The sequence below is a fragment of the Hemitrygon akajei genome, unplaced genomic scaffold (genome assembly GCF_048418815.1).
Source record: "Hemitrygon akajei unplaced genomic scaffold, sHemAka1.3 Scf000057, whole genome shotgun sequence".
Taxonomy (NCBI): domain Eukaryota; kingdom Metazoa; phylum Chordata; class Chondrichthyes; order Myliobatiformes; family Dasyatidae; genus Hemitrygon; species Hemitrygon akajei.
In genome coordinates this window covers 753511-772479 of record NW_027331943.1, presented here as the reverse complement: position 1 = coordinate 772479, position 18969 = coordinate 753511, and the positions used below count along the sequence as shown (strand labels likewise).

Below are 18969 nucleotides of genomic sequence, written 5' to 3'. Positions count from 1 at the left end.
GTGGACAGAGCTTCTCCTTAAAGATGCTGCCTGGCCTGCTGTGTTCCACCAGCATTTTGTGTGTGTTGTTGATATAAATCTTGTGCCAGTTTCAGACTTGGAAATGATTCCTCAGGCAAACTGATGACATAGATTGCGATCTATTATATCCACGGGGGAGCATACAGGCCCAGGAAAGGCCAGTTTATTCCTTTTCTTTAAACAGACAGACAACAGAGAGAAGGGCGAGTCTCTAGTCCTCTTCACCCAGCCCTGGCATTCAATAAGATCAGGCTGGCCCAGACTTTTTCTCAATCCTCTCCCCCCACCCCCATACCGCAGTTGCCGGTCAAAAGTCAGCCCGTGTCCTCCACCAAATCGTCAACCGTCTCCCCCGGTGAGAGGAGATAGTCGTCTGTCGCCCGCCTTTATTTCGACGCCCTGACCGCGCCCCGGGCTTCGATCAGAAGCATATGGATATGAATGTTATATAACGGGACATTGTTCTGAGTTTTGCTCAGTATTGACGGGACTTTGGGGAGGCAGAAGCAGTTAGAGAGAGAGAGAGAGAGAGAGAGAGAGAAAGAGAGAGAGAGAACGAATATGTGTGTGTGCGCGCACGCGTGTTCGTGTGCGCATATGTGTGTGTTAGAGAGAGGGAGAGATAGAGAAAGAGAGAGACATAGAAGTGAGGCAGGGGAGCGAGTCACATCGTAGACAGGACAAGACAGATAAACGGGGGAATTTGAAAGGCAGTTGGAGAGAGAAAGTTACAAGGCAGTTTACCAATTTCATGTTCACTTTCGGCCACTGTTTTCCTCTCAGTGTTTTTTTGACCACCAGAGTAACTCACCTCACCGACAAAACGAAGTGGATGTTTCCGTCCCTTCACTTAAACTCGAACGCTGCAGGGCTCGTAAGTATTATCACCGTTTGGACTAAGGAGGAGAAATGGTTCATGCGTTTACACATTGTCCTTCAACAGAGTAAATGTAAAACAGAGTAAATCAAACTATCACCGCGTCTCGCTTCTCAATATGCCCTTCTCTCCCCTTTACCCCTTTTAACTCAGTGAGCTTCTTCCATCCTGTCGGCCATTGTAAGTCAGCCCACCCCTCCCTGCCTTGTGAACATTTTTATTCCGCGCGTCACTACCGCGTTGCACTCTCTCTCCGAGCTCCGTTTTAAATCCCAGCATCTGTCCCTCCATGAGTCGAATTATTAGTCAGTACATAACTTCATGCCGAGGGTTCATTTTCATTCAGTGTATTATTACCACTCTGTCTGCCGTTTAAACTCCGTCTGTCACTTCTCTCCCTTGTCTGCGTGTCACTCCCACCCTGCCGGCCATTTTATACAAGGTGACCGCAGCCGACTCAATTATGTCCGTCGCTCCCTCGCTGGTGATCATTTACAATCAAACTTTCACTCCCTCCTTCCCTATTGAACGTATTCAAACAGGGGTCCCTCGAACGACTGGCCCTCTCGACCACCCCAATCAATTGTACAGATTGTTCATCACAAACTAATAAATACAGTGGCATGCAAATGTTTGGGCACCCCTGCTCAAAGTTTCTATTACTGTGAATAGTTAAGTGAGTGGAAGATGAACTGATCTCCAAAAGTCATAAGGTTAAAGAGAAGCATTATTTTCAACATTATAAACAATATTAGTGTTTTTTCTGGTTTTGTACAATTTTAGAGTGTAACAAAGGAAGGGGCACCATGCAAAAATTAGGACACCCCAAGAGACTTGCGCTCTCAGATCAATTCTACCAAGGTCCCAGACTCTAATTAGTTTGTTAGGAAAGGCAAAGTGATGCAAATTTCAAAGCTTTATAAATTCCCTGACTCCTCAATCCTTGTGCCAACAATGAGCAGCCATGGGCTCCTCTAAGCAGCAGCTTAGCACTCTGAAAATTAAAATAAATGATGCCCCCAATGCAGGAGAAGGCTACTAGAAGATAGCAAAGCGTTTTCAAGTAGCCATTTCATCAGTTCGTAATATAATTAAGAAATGGCAGTTAACAGGAACGGTGGAGGCCAAGTTGAGCTCAGGAAGACCAAGAAAACTTTCCGCGGGAACTGCTCGTAGGATTTCTAGACAGGCAAAGCAAAACCCCCGTTTGACTTCAAAAGACCTTCAGGAAGATTTAGCAGACTCTGCAGTGCTGGTGCACTGTTCTAGTGTGCAGTCACACCTGCACAAATATGCCCTTCATGGAAGAGTCATCAGAAGAAAAGCTTTCCGGCGTCCTCACCACAAAGTCCAGCGTCAGAAGTTTGCAAAGGAACATCTAAACAAGCCCGATGCGTTTTGGAAACACGTCCCGTGGACTGATGAATTTAAAATAGAACTTTCTAGCCACAATATTTGGAGAAAAGAAGGTTGCGGAATTTCATGAAAAGAACACCTCTCCAACTGTTAAGCACGAGGGGTGGATCGATTATGCTTTGGGCTTGTGTTGCAGCCAGTGGCACGGGGAACATTTCAATGGTAGAGGGAAGAATGAATTCAATTAAATACCAGCAAATTCTGGAAGGAAACATCACACCGTCTGTAAAAAAGCTGAAGATGAAAAGAGCATGGTTTCTACAACAGGATAATGATCCTAAACACACCTCAAAATCCACAATGGACTACCTTATGTGGCGCAAGTTGAAGGTTTTGCCATGGCCCTCACAGTCCCCCGACCTAAACATCATCGAAAATCTGTGGATGGACCTCAAAAGAGCAGCACATGCAAGACGGCCCAAGAATCTCACCAAACTAGAAACATTTTGCAAACAAGAATGAGCAAAAATCCCCCAAACAAGAATTGAAAGACTCTGAGCTGGCTACAGAAAGTGTTTACAAGCTGTGATACTTGCCAAATGTGGTGTTACTAAGTACTGACCATGCAGGGTGCCCAAACTTCTGCTTCGGGCACTTTTCATTTTTTGTTATTTTGAAACTTTAAAAGATGGAACTTAAAAAAAGTAATCTTGCTTCAAATATTAAATAAATGTGTCATCTTTACCTTTATGCCTTTTGGAAGTCAGGTCATCTTTTACTTGCTTAGCCATTCACAGTAGCTGAAGTTTTGACCGGAGTGCCCAAACTTTTGCACGCCACTGTATATCGCAAACGATAGAGTTCGTTCCTGTATCCTCATGTGGAGCTCTTGTGAGTTATTACTCCAAGCGTCATGGTGGTACAAGGAACTGTCATAATTGGGCGTTAGGAGTGGACCCAAAAGCAGGACACAGACACTGAAATACCAGGAACAGGACTGGGCAAGAGAAGGAAACAAGGGAAGTGAGGAAGACAGGACGCTGGACATGACAAAGGCCCCGGACGAGACAAGGATTTCGGGCCTGGGCTAGGACTTGACGAGGATAGGGAACCAGGACATGGAACTGGGATCTAGGAGCCTGGGCTTGGACTCCGAGCCAGAGACTGGGCAAGGACACAGAAACTGCGTCTTGACTCGGGCTTGGACTCCAGAACCAGGCGAGGACAAGACGTGGCCACAGGACGAGGAAATCACAGGACTGGACGTGAGACTGCTGGACAGGACAAGGGAACCCCAGCACAGGACGAGGGAATACCAGCACAAAGCTGGGCAAGATACTCCAGGGCTGGGCGAGGCACATCGACAAGACAAGAACAGAAAGCCCTGGTCGAGGGAGAACAGGAACACAGAACACAGATCCTGGGGCGAGGGAGAGACAGGAACATGAAACACAGAACCGGGACCCCTCCTTGGGTACAGGACCGTAAGACCATAAGACAAAGGAACAGAAGTCTGCTATTCGGCCCATCGAGGCTGCTCTGCCATTTCATCGTGAGCTGATCCAATCTCCCCTTTAGCCCCACCACCCCACCTTTTCACCATATCCTTTGATGTCCTGACTACTCAGATACCTAGCAGGCTCTGCCTTAAATACACTCAATGATTTGGCCTTCACTGCCGCCCGTGGCAACATATTCCATGGATTCACCACCCTCTGGGTAAAAAAAAATCGCATCTCCGTTCTGAATGGGCGCCCTGCAATCCTCAAGTCATGTCCTCTCGTACTAGACTCCCTCACCATGGGAAACAACTTTGCCACATCCACTCTGTCCATGCCGTTCAACATTCGAAATGTTTCTGCGAGGTCCCCCCTCATTCTTCTAAACTCCAAAGATTTCAGTCCAAGAGCGGTCAAACGTTCCTCATATGTTAACCCTCGCCAATGTCAGCACATCCTTTCTTAAATAAAGAGCACAAAACTGCACACAGTATTCCAAGTGAAGGCGTACCAATGCCTTATAGAGCCTCAATATCACATCCCTGTTCCTATACTCTATTCCTCTAGAAATGAATGCCAACATTGCATTCGCGTTCTTCATCACGGACTCAACCTGGAGGTTAACCTGAACGGTATCCTTCAAAAGGACTCCCAAGTCCCGTTGCATCTCAGAACTTTGAATTCTCTCTCCATTTAAATAATAGTCTGCCCGTTTAGTCGGACGTAGGGTCTGGACTCATTACACAGAACAGAGCCGGGACCCTTCCTTGGATACAGGATGTAGGGTCTGGACTCATTACACAGAACAGAGCCGGGACCCCTCCTTGGATACAGGACGTAGGGTCTGGACCCATTACACAGAACAGAGCCGGGACCCCTCCTTGGATAAAGGACGTAGGGTCTGGACTCATTACACAGAATAGAGCCGGGACCCCTCCTTGGATACAGGACGTAGGGGCTGGACTCATTACACAGAACAGAGCTGGGACCCCTCCTTGGATACAGGATGTAGGGCTTGGGCTCTTTACACAAAACGCTGACCACGACGAGACAGATCTCAACGCTAGGTAACGGAAAACGGCCGGACCTACCTAGCGAAGGCGTGGACACGGACAGACAGTTCCAAAAAGGGCGAGGCTCCAGACACACGCAAGGCGAGACAACGTTCCAGGCAGAGGCAAGGCGAGGCGAGGCTCCAGACGCAGGTTGCAGGGCAGGTCTTTGGAGGGAAGGAAAGGAACAGTCCAGCCTTAGGGTAACGGCAAGGACGGCCTGACTTACCCCACAGAGGCGAGGACAGGATACCGACGGGACAACCCCACACAGAGGCAAGGACATGACACTGACGAAACGAACCCCACAGAGACAATGACAGGATACTAACAAGCCGAACCAGCAACCAGCCTCGAACCCAGGTTCACTTATATTCCCGGACCCAAGACGAGAATCAGGTGCCTACGATTAAGCTCTAATGGGACAAGGGAAAGACGGAAGACCCAGAGTCTGAAGTCCACGGACCAGGCCGTGAGCCGGACCGCGGACTTCACGGACCGGGCCTTGACATGAACTGTAAGTGCTAAAACTCCCTTTGTGGGATACTACACCGGGAGCTATCGGTGTGGGAAATACGCACGTTGAAAATCGTGGGATATGGAGGCTCGGAACAATCCCTGGCAAAATGTCCAGTGCGAGGCTCCGGAAACCGTAGACTCTTCTCTCTCTCTCTTTCCCTCCCACGCCTTCAGGAAGACCTGCCGAAGGTCTTTGACTCCGACTATATCCACCGTCTTCGCTTTCGGCTTGGGCCCCCTCGGTTCCACAAAGTCGTCAGCGTGTACACGATGCACAACAGTGGGAAGGAGTGCGGGTAGAGAACGCGAGCGTTGTGAATGAAATTGTTGGGGAGAGGGATGGGAAACAGGGGGAAAAAGAGGGGAGACAGAGAAGGAGAGGAGAGCTGGTAGAAAGAGACAGGTAGAGAGAGGATAGGGAATGGCAAAGAGGGAGAGGGGGTTATTGTGGTGGGGTGGAAGGGAAGGATGTGGAGAGGGTAATAGGAACAAGTGAAGCAAGTTTGGTTTAGGGATAGTGGAAGGAAAGCGAAGGGGCTCTAACAAAGTGGACATATATACGTATCCCAGGAACAACAGCTGTGCGCACTGAGGATAAAGAGGTGGGTGGGGGAACACTCTGTTTGGGTGCTGTAGATACAGCTCTGCTTTACTCTGACCCGTGTCCTGGAAGCGCCCAGTGCCAACATTCAGGATGTGGAGATTGGGGGTTCACTATGGCGGTGAAGTAATGGGAGCTCCACACTGTGTCTGTTCTATATCCCGGTAGCATTCGGTGGCACACTGAGGATAAGAAGTTGTTATATATTGTAGTGGGGATGTAAAGGAGACTTAACACTGTGTCTGACCTGTGTCCCGGAACGCTCAGTACTCAAATGAGGGATAAAATAAGTTGTGTGTGACAAACGGCCGGGTGAGGGTGTCGAGGGGGCTCCAGAGTGATCTATGTCCCAGGATTACTCTCTTCATACACTGGGGATAAAATGAGGCATCGGATCACACTCTGTTGGGGAAATGTGGAGGGAGATTTGATAGTCACAGACCGATAATTTGAGAGAGATAAATCAGAACAATTTCCGTTGGCATATATCTCAACAAACGCATGCAATGCCCGAAGTCCTTGTAAATATTAAAACCAAAGAGTTCGAGTCAGGCCTGAGAAGTTGTGTGGTCAGGCCTAGGAAGTTGTGGGGTTACACGGGGGCTGCGAGCGATGAGATTGAATGGGAAAGGGTGGTGTTCAGTTGGGAGTCCGGTCGGTGAGAGCGGACGGGAACGAATGAGCACCGGTTAGGTGTACGAACGGTGACAGAGATCGGAAGGGCTGGGGTCAGGCCTAGGAAGTTGTGGGGTTAAATTGGGGCTGCGAGCGATGAGATTGAATGGGAAAGGGTGGTGTTTAGTTGGGAGTCCGGTCGGTGAGAGTGGACGGGAACGAATGAGCACCGGTTAGGTGTACGAACGGTGACAGAGATCGGAAGGGCTGGGGTCAGGCCTGGGAAGTTGTGGGGTTACACGGGGGCTGCGAGCGATGAGATTGAATGGGAAAGGGTGGTGTTTAGTTGGGAGTCCGGTCGGTGAGAGTGGACGGGAACGAATGAGCACCGGTTAGGTGTACGAACGGTGACAGAGATCGGAAGGGCTGGGGTCAGGCCTGGGAAGTTGTGGGGTTACACGGGGGCTGCGAGCGATGAGATTGAATGGGAAAGGGTGGTGTTTAGTTGGGAGTCCGGTCGCTGAGAGTGGACGGGAACGAATCAGCACCGGTTAGGTGTACGAACGGTGGCAGAGATAGGAAGGGCTGGGGTCAGGCCTAGGAAGTTGTGGGGTTAAATTGGGGCTGCGAGCGATGAGATTGAATGGGAAAGGGTGGTGTTCAGTTGCGAGTCCGGTCGCTGAGAGTGGACGGGAACGAATCAGCACCGGTTAGGTGTACGAACGGTGGCAGAGATAGGAAGGGCTGGGGTCAGGCCTGGGAAGTTGTGGGGTTACACTGGGGCTGCGAGCGATGAGATTGAATGGGAAAGGGTGGCGTCCGGTCGGTGAGAGTGGACGGGAACGAATGGGCACCGGTTAGGTGTACGAACGGTGACAGAGATCGGAAGGGCTGGGGTCCCGTTATTACCAAATTATCCACATCGTGTTCATCTTGGAGCTGGGGTACAAGGAGCATCCAGCCCCACACCCCCCGACCCCCGCCACAAACACTCACGAGATAAATTTTAGTAAATATTGACCCAAGAATTCGAATGAGATTGCAAACCGCTATAGATCTAAGATACACCTGTACGCCTCTGCCAGTGTCCTTGTCCTCCTCCAGTCCTCCCGATTTTCGTGCATCCTCTTTCCCTTACGTTCCTCGGCCTCTCCATGGGCCCTCCCTTCCTTACATCCCTCTATGAGTCTGCAATTCCTTCACTTCCCTACGCCTCTCCCCGTCTGTGCAACATCTTCACTGCTTCCCTGTCTCCGTCTCTGTAGTCTCCCCTACTAAAATCTATCTCGTGAGTGCTTGTGGCGGGGGTCGGGGGGTGTGGGTCTGGATGCTCCTTGTACCCCAGTTCCAAGCTGAACACGATGAGGTTTTTTTTTGTAACATCTTTTAACTCTAATACCGAGCTAATATATCTGACTTTAAGACATTTCTTTGTGCCTGGGCCCGGAACGGCGTAATTGAACGGTGTAGATGGAAGGTCAATCTGTGCGACCACGGGAGTGTGTGGACGCGACGTTGTGGATGGAGCTTCACAGTGTATCAGAACCCAGAAGTCTGTTATGAAAGTGTGCGCAGGGAGCTTCACTCTGTGTCTGATCCCGACCGGGTGTGATGGGACGATGAGGACGGGGTTTCACTCTGTGCCTGACGACGTAATTTTGTGATGGGATCATGTGGAGGGAGTTCCAGTCCTCGTCTGACCCCGTGGGGGTGTCATGTGACGGTGCAGTGGGAGCTTCTACCTGTGCCTGACCCTGGTCATGTGCGATGGGGACAGCGCGGGGGGAGCCTCACCCCGTGTTTACTGCTGGGAGTTCATCTCTCATCCCTTTCCTATTCGGGAAGTTAGTGGGCACACTTCAGATATTCGCTGGTCTTTGCTCGTTTGCAGTGGAGCGCGTGGGCGTGGGAGGGCAAAGACAGTGCACGGGGACATTTTAAGCCGTGAGTGGTGTAGAAGGAGAGGGCACGGGTGCAGGGGTCAAGGACAGCGGGCGAGGGGGTGGGGCATAGACAGCGCGTGTGGGGAGGCGTTGATAGCGCAGGCGGGGCAAGCCACTAGAGCGCAGGAGGGGGAACGCGGTGATCGCAGGAGGGGTAGTGAGCAGAGCCCGGGAGCAGCAGCGACGACAGCGCAGGGTAGGCAGGAGTGTGGACGGGGGACAAGATCTTGAGTGCCAGTGTTTGTGAGACCGACATTCCTGAGTCTGGATGTGAGACGTTACTGAGCCTGTGTAAGGAGCTCTGGAGCGCTGTTGCATTGCACAAGGTGCGCAGGGCAGCAGGAAACTCAATTCACTGTTTCTCCTCAAATAAATGTCAAGTCCGACACCAGGACAGAACGTTACAGCAGTTTATTGATTTCATCAAGACAAGTGTAAACTAAACATTCTGTGACCCGCAGGAGAGCGGGAATATATAAGCTGCTCCCGATTCATTCAGAGTCACGCACAATTGACAGACCGCCAACAATGAGTGACAGTTTGAATAATCAGTCCCGTTTCTCACCGTCACCCTGCCTCTGGGAACCGATGATTATAAAATCTTACATCCGGGCAGTGTCCAAGTGTCCGAAATCGCTGCCGACTCAGCGTCGCAAATGAGGTCTTTGTCAATTTTACATCATTTTATCGACCACACCGCCACGGGTTCAGCATAGTGAGCAAAGAGATTCTCTCCGCCGGATAATCTCACCCCGGGACAATGGTGTCACAGATTGAGCCTCGCCCTGGGTTCTTCCTGTCTGTGTAATTCCTCAGAATCCCCCTGGATAACCTGCACAAGGACATTCGGCGGAATCAGAAGCCCTGGACAGGAGACGTAGACACGTGGTTAAGGGATCACCTCTGACGTCAGAGAGCGCTCGGCTAAAGCCGGGATCTGTTAGCACCGTTGGGAGTTAAACCTGAAGCGCGGTCATTAAAGGGGAGGACAGCCGTTAAAGGCGAGGCCGTGGAATGTCCACATCCCGCGGGCTAGGTTGCTCACAGGATCACTCCCAATCGGGGTCTGGGTTCCTGCACACAGTTCAGTTCTTTCTCGCCGGTCTCGCTGAACCGATTGTGCCGCAGCCTGAAGCCAACCAAAGAATAAAGATGAAGTAAACAGATTACGCAACAGTGTCAGTGACAGGGGACTGGGGTTAATGTTTCAACAAGACTCACAGACATAGAACATAGAATAGTACAGCACATTACAGGTCGTTCCGTCTACAATGTTGTGCTGACCCTCAAACCCTGCCTCCCATATAACACCATATATTCCTTCATATACCTGTCTAGTAGTCTCTTAAACTTCACTAGTGCATCTGCCTCCACCACTGACTCGGGCAGTGCATTCCACGCACCAACCACTCTCTGAGTGAAAACTCTTCCTCTAATATCCCCCTTGAACTTCCCTCCCCTTACCTTAAAGCCATGTCCTCTTGTACTGAGCAGTGGTGCCCTGGGAAAGAGGCGCTGGCTGTCCACTGTGTCTATTACTCTTAATATCTTGAACACCTCTATCATGTCCCCTCTCATCCTCCTTCTCTCCAAACAGTAAAGCCCTAGCTCCCTTAATCTCTGATCATAATCCATACTCTCTAAACCAGGCAGCATCCTGGTAAATCTCCTCTGTATCCTTTCCAATGCTTCCACATCCTTCCTATAGTGAGGCGACCAGAACTGGACACTGTACTCCAAGTGTGGCCTAACTAGAGTGTTATAGAGCTGCATCATTACATCGCGTTTCTTAAACTCTATCCCTCGACTTATGAAAGCTAACACCCCATAAGCTTTCTTAACCACGCTATCTACCTGTGAGGCAACTTTCAGGGATCTGTGGACATGTACCCCCAGATCCCTCTGCTCCTCCACACTACCAAGCATCCCGCAATTTACTTCGTACTCTGCCTTGGAGTTTGTCCTTCCAAAGTGTACCAGCTCACATCTCTCCGGTTGAACTCCATCTCCCACTTCTCAGCCCACTTTTGCATCCTATCAATATCTGACTGCAATCTTCGACAATCCTCTACACTATCTACAACACCACCAAACTTTGTGCCGTCTGCAAACTTGTCAACCCACCCTTCTACCCCCACATCCAGGTTGTTAATAAAAATCACAAAAAGTAGAGGTCCCAGAACAGATCCTTGTGGGACACCACTAGTCACAACCCTACAATCTGAATTTACTCCCTCCACCACGACACATTGCCTTCTGCAGGCAAGCCAATTCTGAATCCACCTTGACAAGCTTCCCTGGATCCCATGCCTTCTGACTTTCTGAATAAGCCTATCGTGTGGAACCTTGTCAAATGCCTTATTAAAATCCATGTAGGTCACATCCACTGCATTATCTCATCTGTATGCCTGGTCACTTCCTCAAGGAACGCTATCAGGCTTGTTAGGCACGATTTGCCCTTCACAAAGCCATGCAGACTTACCCTGATCAGACCATGATTCTTTAAATTCCCATAGATCCTATCTCTGAGAATCTTTTCCAACAGCTTTCCCACCACAGACGTAAGGCCCACTGGTCTATAATTACCTGGACTATCCCTACTACCTTTTTTGAACAAGGGGACAGCATTCGCATCCCTCCAATCCTCCGGTACCATTCCCGTTGACAACCAGGACATAAAGATCCTAGCCAGAGGTTCAGCAATAATCTCTTCACTTGCCTCATGGAGTAGCCTCGGGAATGTTCCGTCAGGCCCCGGGAACTTATCCGTCCTAATGTATTTTGACAACTCCAACACCTCCTCTCCCTTAATATCAACATGCTTCAGAACATCAACATCACTCATATTGCCCTCACCCTCATCAAGTTCCCTCTCAGTGGTGAATACCGAAGCGAAATATTCATTGAGGAGCTCGCTCACTTCCACAGCCTCCAGGCACATCTTCCCACTTTTATCTCTAATCGGTCCTACCTTCACTCCTGTCATCCTTTTGTTCTTCACATAATTGAATAATGCCTTGTGGATTTCCTTTGCCTTACTCGCCAAGGCCTTCTCATGCCCCCCTTCTTGCTCTTCTCATCCCCTTCTTAAGCTCCTTTCTTGTTACCTTATATTCCTCAATAGACCCATCTGATCCTTGCTTCCCAAACCTCATGTATGCTGTCTTCTTCCACCTGACTAGATTTTCCACTTCACTTGTCACCCATGGTTCCTTCACCCTACCATTCTTTATCTTCCTCACCGGGACAAATTTATTCCTAGCATCCTGCAAGTTATCACCAGAAATATCACCAGAAAACCCGCGGATCCACTGATATGTTATCACATTGAACGTTAACACAAACACTCACCAGATGCACGCCAGATTTGGAAGTGTCAGAACCAGGCGGCGGAGAGCAGGGATAGATCGGTCTGTCAGCGAGTTTGATCCCAGGATCAGCTCCGTCAGTGATCGGTTTGTACTGAGAGCAATGACAAGATCCTCGACACCAGAATCTGTGAGACCAACCTTGTCCAGCCTGGAGATAAGAGAAAGCCAGGGCGAAGGAGATAGAGAAATAGGAGACGGTACAAATCCCCAGTGTTAATTACTAACACAATTACTGATCACATTAATGTTCAGTGTCAGACGCCCAGTGACTGTAAACACAATCTCCCACAATCTGGTACTTACCACAGCTTCTGTATTTTACACTCTGGGTTCCTCAGAGACGCTGACAACAGTTTCACTCCTGAATCTCCCAGTTCATTCCGCCCAAGTCTAAACACAGACAAATTGATCAGCAAAATGATTTAAACCGTGGGTCTGAGCAAATTTCACTCTCTCTCTCTCGGATAATTCAGGAAACATTAAACCCTTTAGTTTAATGATCGGAGATGATCGGAGTTCCCATCACTGTCAATGTCCCTCACTGACCAGCTCCAGGGTATTCACGCAATGTCAGTAATTTAGTCTGTCGGTGTGACCCTGTAAACTCCACATAATCTGTCCGATTCCCAGATGGTTCAAAGTGTTACTGACATGAGAGCATCGTAAGGAGCAGGGCCGGAGAGTCCCACAGTGAGGAAGACTTGAGGTGGTCGGAAGAGAAGGATCAGTTAGGAGTTGTGTATAGGAAATTGTCCATGGGAGCTGACGAAAGAACCTCCCACCAGGGGACAAGTGATGGGAAAGGATACCCCACAGGAGGAATGTAGCTGGGAAAAGGAGCTTCCACAGGACGAAGGAGCATGGGGAAGAGAGATACCGCAGGAAGTGGATGATGGTGAAGAGAGACTCCTCAGGAAAAAGGAATACGGGACGGAGATACCCACAGGAAGACAAATAGAGGAAGGTACGCAAACGTTAATCGAACGGGAGGGATAGTGTGAACTGAGGCGCGCAATCGGGAGAGGAGATGCCCACATGGGGTCAGTGAGCGAAGTCACACCGGAGGAGTGATGGTAATACTCAGACACAGGGAAGGGCAGGAGGAGGACAATCTCACACAGCTATTTGTTTCTCTCTCGCTGGGACAATCCGCTAATCCTCTCTTGTCTCTCACCGGGAAGAGGGTGTAAAGCTCTGTGGCAGTCAGTCTCGGTCAGTAACAGTGAGAAGGAACATTGTCAATGGATGTGTCACAAGCCGTGAGAAACACGGCCATTCATGTGATTTTCTGTCATTAAACCAATGGCAGTTGTTCACTGATCTGATGAAGTCTCGAACAGCCCTTCACAAGGAATCACAGAGCACTCCCCTCCTTGGGGGAGAGACAGTTTAAAAAGAAGGAAGCATATCCAGCGGGCAGCGGAGTGAAAGGGCTTTGGCTCCACGGGCTTCGGCAGTAACGGGACGAGGTGAGGCGGTTGTTGATTGCAAAAGGAGGTAGTATGTGTGTGAGGCCAGTTTTCTGTGGTCGGTGTCAGATGTGGGAGGTTCTGGAGTCCCCCAGCGTCCCGGAAGGCCACATCTGCATCCGGTGCAACGAGAGGCAACTCCTGAGGGACAGTGTAAGGGAACTGGAGCTGCAGCTCGATGATCTTCGTCTGGTCAGGGAGAGTGAGGAGGCGATAGAGAGGAGTTAAATGGAGGTGGTCACATCGGTGCAACGGGAGACAGGCAAGTGGGTCACAGTCAGGAGTGGGAAGGGGAAGATTCAGGTACTAGAGAGTACCCCTCTCTACCGAGCTGGGTGCAGCCTACCTGGGTGAAGCGACAGTGGCCATGCCTCTGGCACAGAGTCTGGCCCTGTGGCTCAGAAGGGTAAGGAAAGGAAGAGGAAGGCAGTAGTGATAGGGGACTCTATAGTCAGGGGTTTAGACAGGCGATTCTGCGGACGCGGGAAAGAAACTCGGATGGTAGTTTATCTCCAGGTGCCAGGGTCCGAGATGTTTCTGATCGCGTCCAAGATATCCTGCAGTGGGCGTGAGAACAGTCAGAGGTCGTGGTACATATTAGTACCAATGACATAATAGGAAAAGAGAAGAGGTCCTCAAAGAAGACTACAGGGAGTTAGGAAGGAAGTTGAAAAGCAGGACCTCAAAGGTAGTAATCTCGGAATTACTGCCTGTGCCTCGCGACAATGAGAATAGGAATAGAATGAGCTGGAGGATAAATGTGTGGCTGAGGGATTGGAACAGTGGCCAGGGATTCAAATTTCTGGATCATTGGGACCTCTTTTGGGGCGGATGTGACCTGTACAAAAAGGACGGGTTGCACTTGAATCCCAGAGGGACCAATATCCTGGCGGGCAGGTTTGATAGAGCTGTTGGGGAGGGTTTAAACTAGATTGGCAGGGGGGTGGGAATCAGAATGTGAGTGCAGGGATTAAGGTAGAAGGACAAGGGCATGATGCTAAGAGTTCAGAGTTGATGAGGAAGGACAGGCAGGGGACTTAACGTAATTGTAGCCAGCTAAAGGGGTTGAAATGTGTTTATTTCAGTGCTAGGAGTATTAGGAACAAGGTGAATGAACTTAGAGCATGGATTAGTACATGGAACTACGATGTTGTGGCCATTACTGAAACTTGGTTGGAGGAAGAGCAGGATTAGATGATGATAGATAGATAGATAGATAGATACTTTATTCATCCCCATGGGGAAATTCAACATTTTTTCCAATGTCCCATACACTTGTTGTAGCAAAACTAATTACATACAATACTTAACTCAGTAAAAATATGATATGCATCTAAATCACTCTCTCAAAAAGCATTAATAATAGCTTTTAAAAAGTTCTTAAGTAGTTTACTTAAATACATTAAATACAATCAACCCCGGCACTTTAACATATCTTACTCCTGGCGGTTGAATTGTAAAGCCTAATGGCATTGGGGAGTATTGACCTCTTCATCCTGTCTGACGAGCATTGCATCGATAGCAATCTGTTGCTGAAAATGCTTCTCTGTCTCTGGATGGTGCTATGTAGAGGATGTTCAGGGTTTTCCATAATTGACCGTAGCCTACTCAGCGCCCTTCGCTCAGCTACCGATGTTATCCTCTCCAGTACTTTGCCCACGACAGAGCCCGCCTTCCTTACCAGCTTATTAAGACGTGAGGCGTCCCTCTTCTTAATGCTGCCTCCCCAACACGCCACCATAAAGAAGAGGGCGCTCTCCACAACTGACCTATAGAACATCTTCAGCATCTCACTGCAGACATTGCAGGTCCCGGGGTTCAGGTGTTTTTAAAAGGAATAGGATGGGAGGTAGAAAAGGGTGGGGGAGTATCATTGCTGGTCAGGGATAGTATCACGGCTATAGAAAGGGAGGACGCTGCAGAAGGAGTGTCCACGGAGTCAGTCTAGGTGGAAGTCAGAAATAGGAAGGGATCAATCACTGTGCTGGGAGTAGGCTATAGGCCCCCAAATAGCCCTCGGGACACCGAGGAGCAGATAAGCAGGCAAATTTTAGAATGGTGCAGGAAATACAGGGTAGTAGTTTTGGGTGATTTCAACATCCCTCTTATTGACTGGCACCTCCTGAGTGCAAGGGGGATAGATGTGGCTGAATTTCTCAAGTGTGTTTAAGAAGGATTCCTGACACAGTATGTGGATCAGCCGACGAGAAGAGAGGCTATCCTGGATCTAGTTCTGTGTAATGAACCTGGTCAGATGACAGACTTCTTGGTTGGGGAGCATTATGGTGAGAGTGTTCACAACCCCGTTAGCTTCAGCATAGCTGTGGAAAAGGGCAACATCAAACAAAATGGTAAAGTGCTTAACTGGGGAAGGGCTAACTTTGAAGGGATGAGGAAGGAACTAGCGAGAGTAAATTGGAAGCAGATGTTCAAAGGGGAAAGCACAGAAGTAAAATGATAGAAGTTTAGGGAAACTTGAGCTGGGTTCAGGATAGGTTTGCCCCACGGAGGCAAGGAAAAAATGGTAGGAAAAGGGAACCGTGGCTGACGAAACATGTGAGGCAACTCCTCAAGAGGAAAAAGGTAGCATATGTTAGATATAAGAAGCAGGAAGTAGGAGGGCCTCATGAGAAATATAGGGTAGCCACGAAAGAGCTAAAGAAAGGACTTAGGAGAACTCGAAGGGGGCATGAGAAGGCCTTGGCATGTAGGATTTAGGATAACCCCAAGGCGTTCTATGTGTAGGTGAAGAATAGGAGGATGACGAAAACGAAGGTGGGACCGCTAAAGGATAAAGAGGGCAACATGTGCCTGGAAGCGGAGGAGGTTGGGGAGGTCCTAAATGAATACTTTGCTTCAGTATTCACAAGTGAAAAGGATCTTGATCAGGATGAGGTCGAAGTAGAGCAGGACTGTGTGCTGGACAATGTAGAGATTAAGGAAGAAGAAGTGCTGGATCTTCTTAAAAATATTAAGATTAATAGATTCCCAGGGCCGGATATGATACACCCCAGGTTTTTGTGGGAATTCAGAGAAGAGATCGCAGGAGCATTCGCTATGACCTTTGAATCCTCTTTGGCTGCAGGGGAAGTGCCGGAGAACTGGAGAATGGCAAATGTAGTTCCCTTGTGTAAAAAAGGTAATAGGGAGAAACCTGGGAACTATAGACCGGTGAGTCTTACGTCGGTGGTCTGCAAACTACTGGAAAGGACTCTTAAGGATAGGATCTACGAGCATTTGGAGTACAGTCTACTCATGGATAGTAAACATGGCTTTGTGAATGGAAAATCGTGCCTCACGAGCCTGATTGAGTTTTTTGAAGAGGTAACAAAAGAAATTGATGAGGGTAGGGAAGTGGATGTGCTCTACATGGTATTTAACTAGGCATTTGACAAGGTCTCTCATGAGAGACTCATCCAGAAAGTCATGAGGCATGGAATAAGTGGAACCCTGGCTGTTTGGATAAAAAGTTGGCTTAAAGAAAGAAAACAGAGGGTAGCCGTGGAAGGAAAGTATTCTGCCTGGAGGTCGGTGACTAGTGGAGTGCCGCAGGGATCTGTCCGGGGACCCCTGCTATTTGTGATTTTTATAAATGACCTGGATGTAGAGGCGGAAGGATGGGTGTGTAAGTTTGCGGATGACAGGAAGATTGGAGGAGTTGTGGATGAAACTGTAGGTTGATGAAGGTTACAAGAGGATATAGACAGGCTGCAGAGTTGGGCAGAAAAATAGCAGATGGAGATCAATCCGGACAAGAGTGAGGTGATGCATTTTGGAAGGACATACCAGAAAACTGAGTACAGGATTAATGGTCAGTCATTTAAGAGTGTGGATAAACAAAGGGACCTTGGGGTTCAAATCCATACATCCCTCAAGGTCGCTGCACAGGTTGACAGGGTAGTTAAGACGGTCTATGGGAAGCTAGGTTTCAATAACAGGGGTATTGAGTTCAAGAGTAGAGAGGTCATGTTGCAATGCTACAAATCACTGGTGAGACCGCACTTAGAGTATTGTGTTCAATTCTGGTCACTTCATTATACGAAAGTTGTGGAAGCTATGGAGAGGGTGCAGAGGAGATTTACCAGGATGTTGCCTGGTTTTGAGAACAAGTCACATGAAGCAAGGTTAGCAGAGCTGGGACTTTTCTCTTTGGAGCGTAGAAGAATGAGAGGGGACGATAGAAATCTACAAGATTATGAGAGGCATAGCTAGGGTGGATAGTCAGTACCTGTTACCCAGGGCACCAGTAGCAAACATCAGAGTGCATATGTACAAAATTAAGGGAGGGAAGCTTAGGGGAGACATCAGGGGTAAGTTGTTTTTTACACAGAGGGTTGTGAGTGCCTGGAATGACTTGGCAGGGATGGTGGTGGAGGCTAAAACATTAGGGGTATTTAAGAGCCTCTTGGACAGACACATGGATGAAAGAAAAATGGTTATGGGGTAGTGTGGGTTTAGTACTTTTTTAAGGATTATATGGGTCGGCCCAACATGGAGGACTGAAGGGCCTGTACTGTGCTGTAGTGTTCTATGTTTCTGTGGTTCTATTATTGGGGTATTACTGACCGATCCCCTGGCATTTGTCACAATTCTTCACAATCTAATTTATCACAGTTAAACCCAAATGCCTTTACATTGAAACAACGCATTGGAACTGTTTCACAGTTCAGAGTGAGAGATTAATCAAGTTACCTCAACTCCTGGCACTTGTGCAGCCCGGGTCCCAGCCGCTGGATCTCTTCGCACTGAATGTGGCAGTTCTCCAGTACGAGACGTTTCATTGTATCACAGAGTCCGATGACATGAGACAAGACCGTGTAGTCAGACGGGGTCAGTGACATTCTGCTGAATGAAAGTGTTTCCACAGATCCCAGTGCGGACTGAGCCAGTCCACGATTCTGAGACTCAAACAGGTAGTGCAATGTGTTCAGGAGGCTCCTTTTACCAGCTTCACTCCCTGTGTTTCTACTCTGGCGTTTAACCTTCTCCTTCACCCAGTCAATCACCCGGCAGGTTGTTTCATGATGAAATGTACCCAGAAGCTCCTCCAGACACCAAGCTGTCATTGGGGAGGAGAGGCCAGCAACAAAACGGAGGAATACCTCAAATCGCCCATCGGTCGTGTTCTGGGCTTCAGTGAGGAATTTCATGATATCCCTGGGATGTGGATTCAGGAATTGTGCGAGTGCAGCTACAAACTCTTGGATGGTGAGGTGTGGAAATGTGTATACCACGCTCTGGGCAGAATCGTCCCTCCCCAAAAGGAACCCGGACAGCAACTGGGAAGGCTGAAGATTGTTGTTGATCAAATCTCCATCTGTAAACACAATCTTCCTCTGGGTCACTCCTCTGAAGGCCATCTGACCAACACTGAGTAACACATCACGGGGGTTCTTAATCTCACGGCCATGGTTTTTCAGGATGTTGTAAATATAGTAGGAATATAGTTGGGTGATGGTCTTAGGAACTCGCTGCGTGTCCCTGACTCTTTGTGTGAAGAAGGGGCCCAGTGCCAGAGCGAGGATCCAGCAGTGGGAGGGGTTGTCGCTCATGGTGTACAGGATCTCGTTCTCCTCCACGTGTTTGAAAACAGCTGCCGCCACCGTCTGATCATCAAAATGCCTGATGAAATACTCCTTCCATTCC

General features: G+C 48.9%; 1 protein-coding gene across 1 annotated transcript; it reads right to left on the bottom strand.

Moving 5' to 3' along the window:
- Nucleotides 1-9456: 9456 nt before the first annotated feature.
- Nucleotides 9457-18288, bottom strand: LOC140721553 (NACHT, LRR and PYD domains-containing protein 12-like). The gene is made up of 4 exons (XM_073036378.1): nt 18016-18288; nt 12158-12244; nt 11835-12002; nt 9457-9612 (listed from the first exon to the last, which is right to left on the bottom strand). Exons 1-4 carry the CDS (start codon nt 18162-18164, stop codon nt 9525-9527), a joined length of 492 nt encoding a protein of 163 aa, XP_072892479.1. The 5' UTR covers nt 18165-18288; the 3' UTR covers nt 9457-9524.
- Between the last annotated feature and the right edge of the window lie 681 nt (nt 18289-18969).

Bases quoted from the DNA above. Each gene is read 5' to 3' on its own strand.
- LOC140721553 (XM_073036378.1), bottom strand. From the start codon at position 18,164: ATGTCACTGACCCCGTCTGACTACACGGTCTTGTCTCATGTCATCGGA. The intron at 12,003-12,157 runs GTAAGTACCAGA...TCTTATCTCCAG, and splicing joins TGTAAAATACAGAAGCTGTG to GCTGGACAAGGTTGGTCTCA. The intron at 9,613-11,834 runs GTGAGTGTTTGT...GGTTGGCTTCAG, and splicing joins CCAAATCTGGCGTGCATCTG to GCTGCGGCACAATCGGTTCA.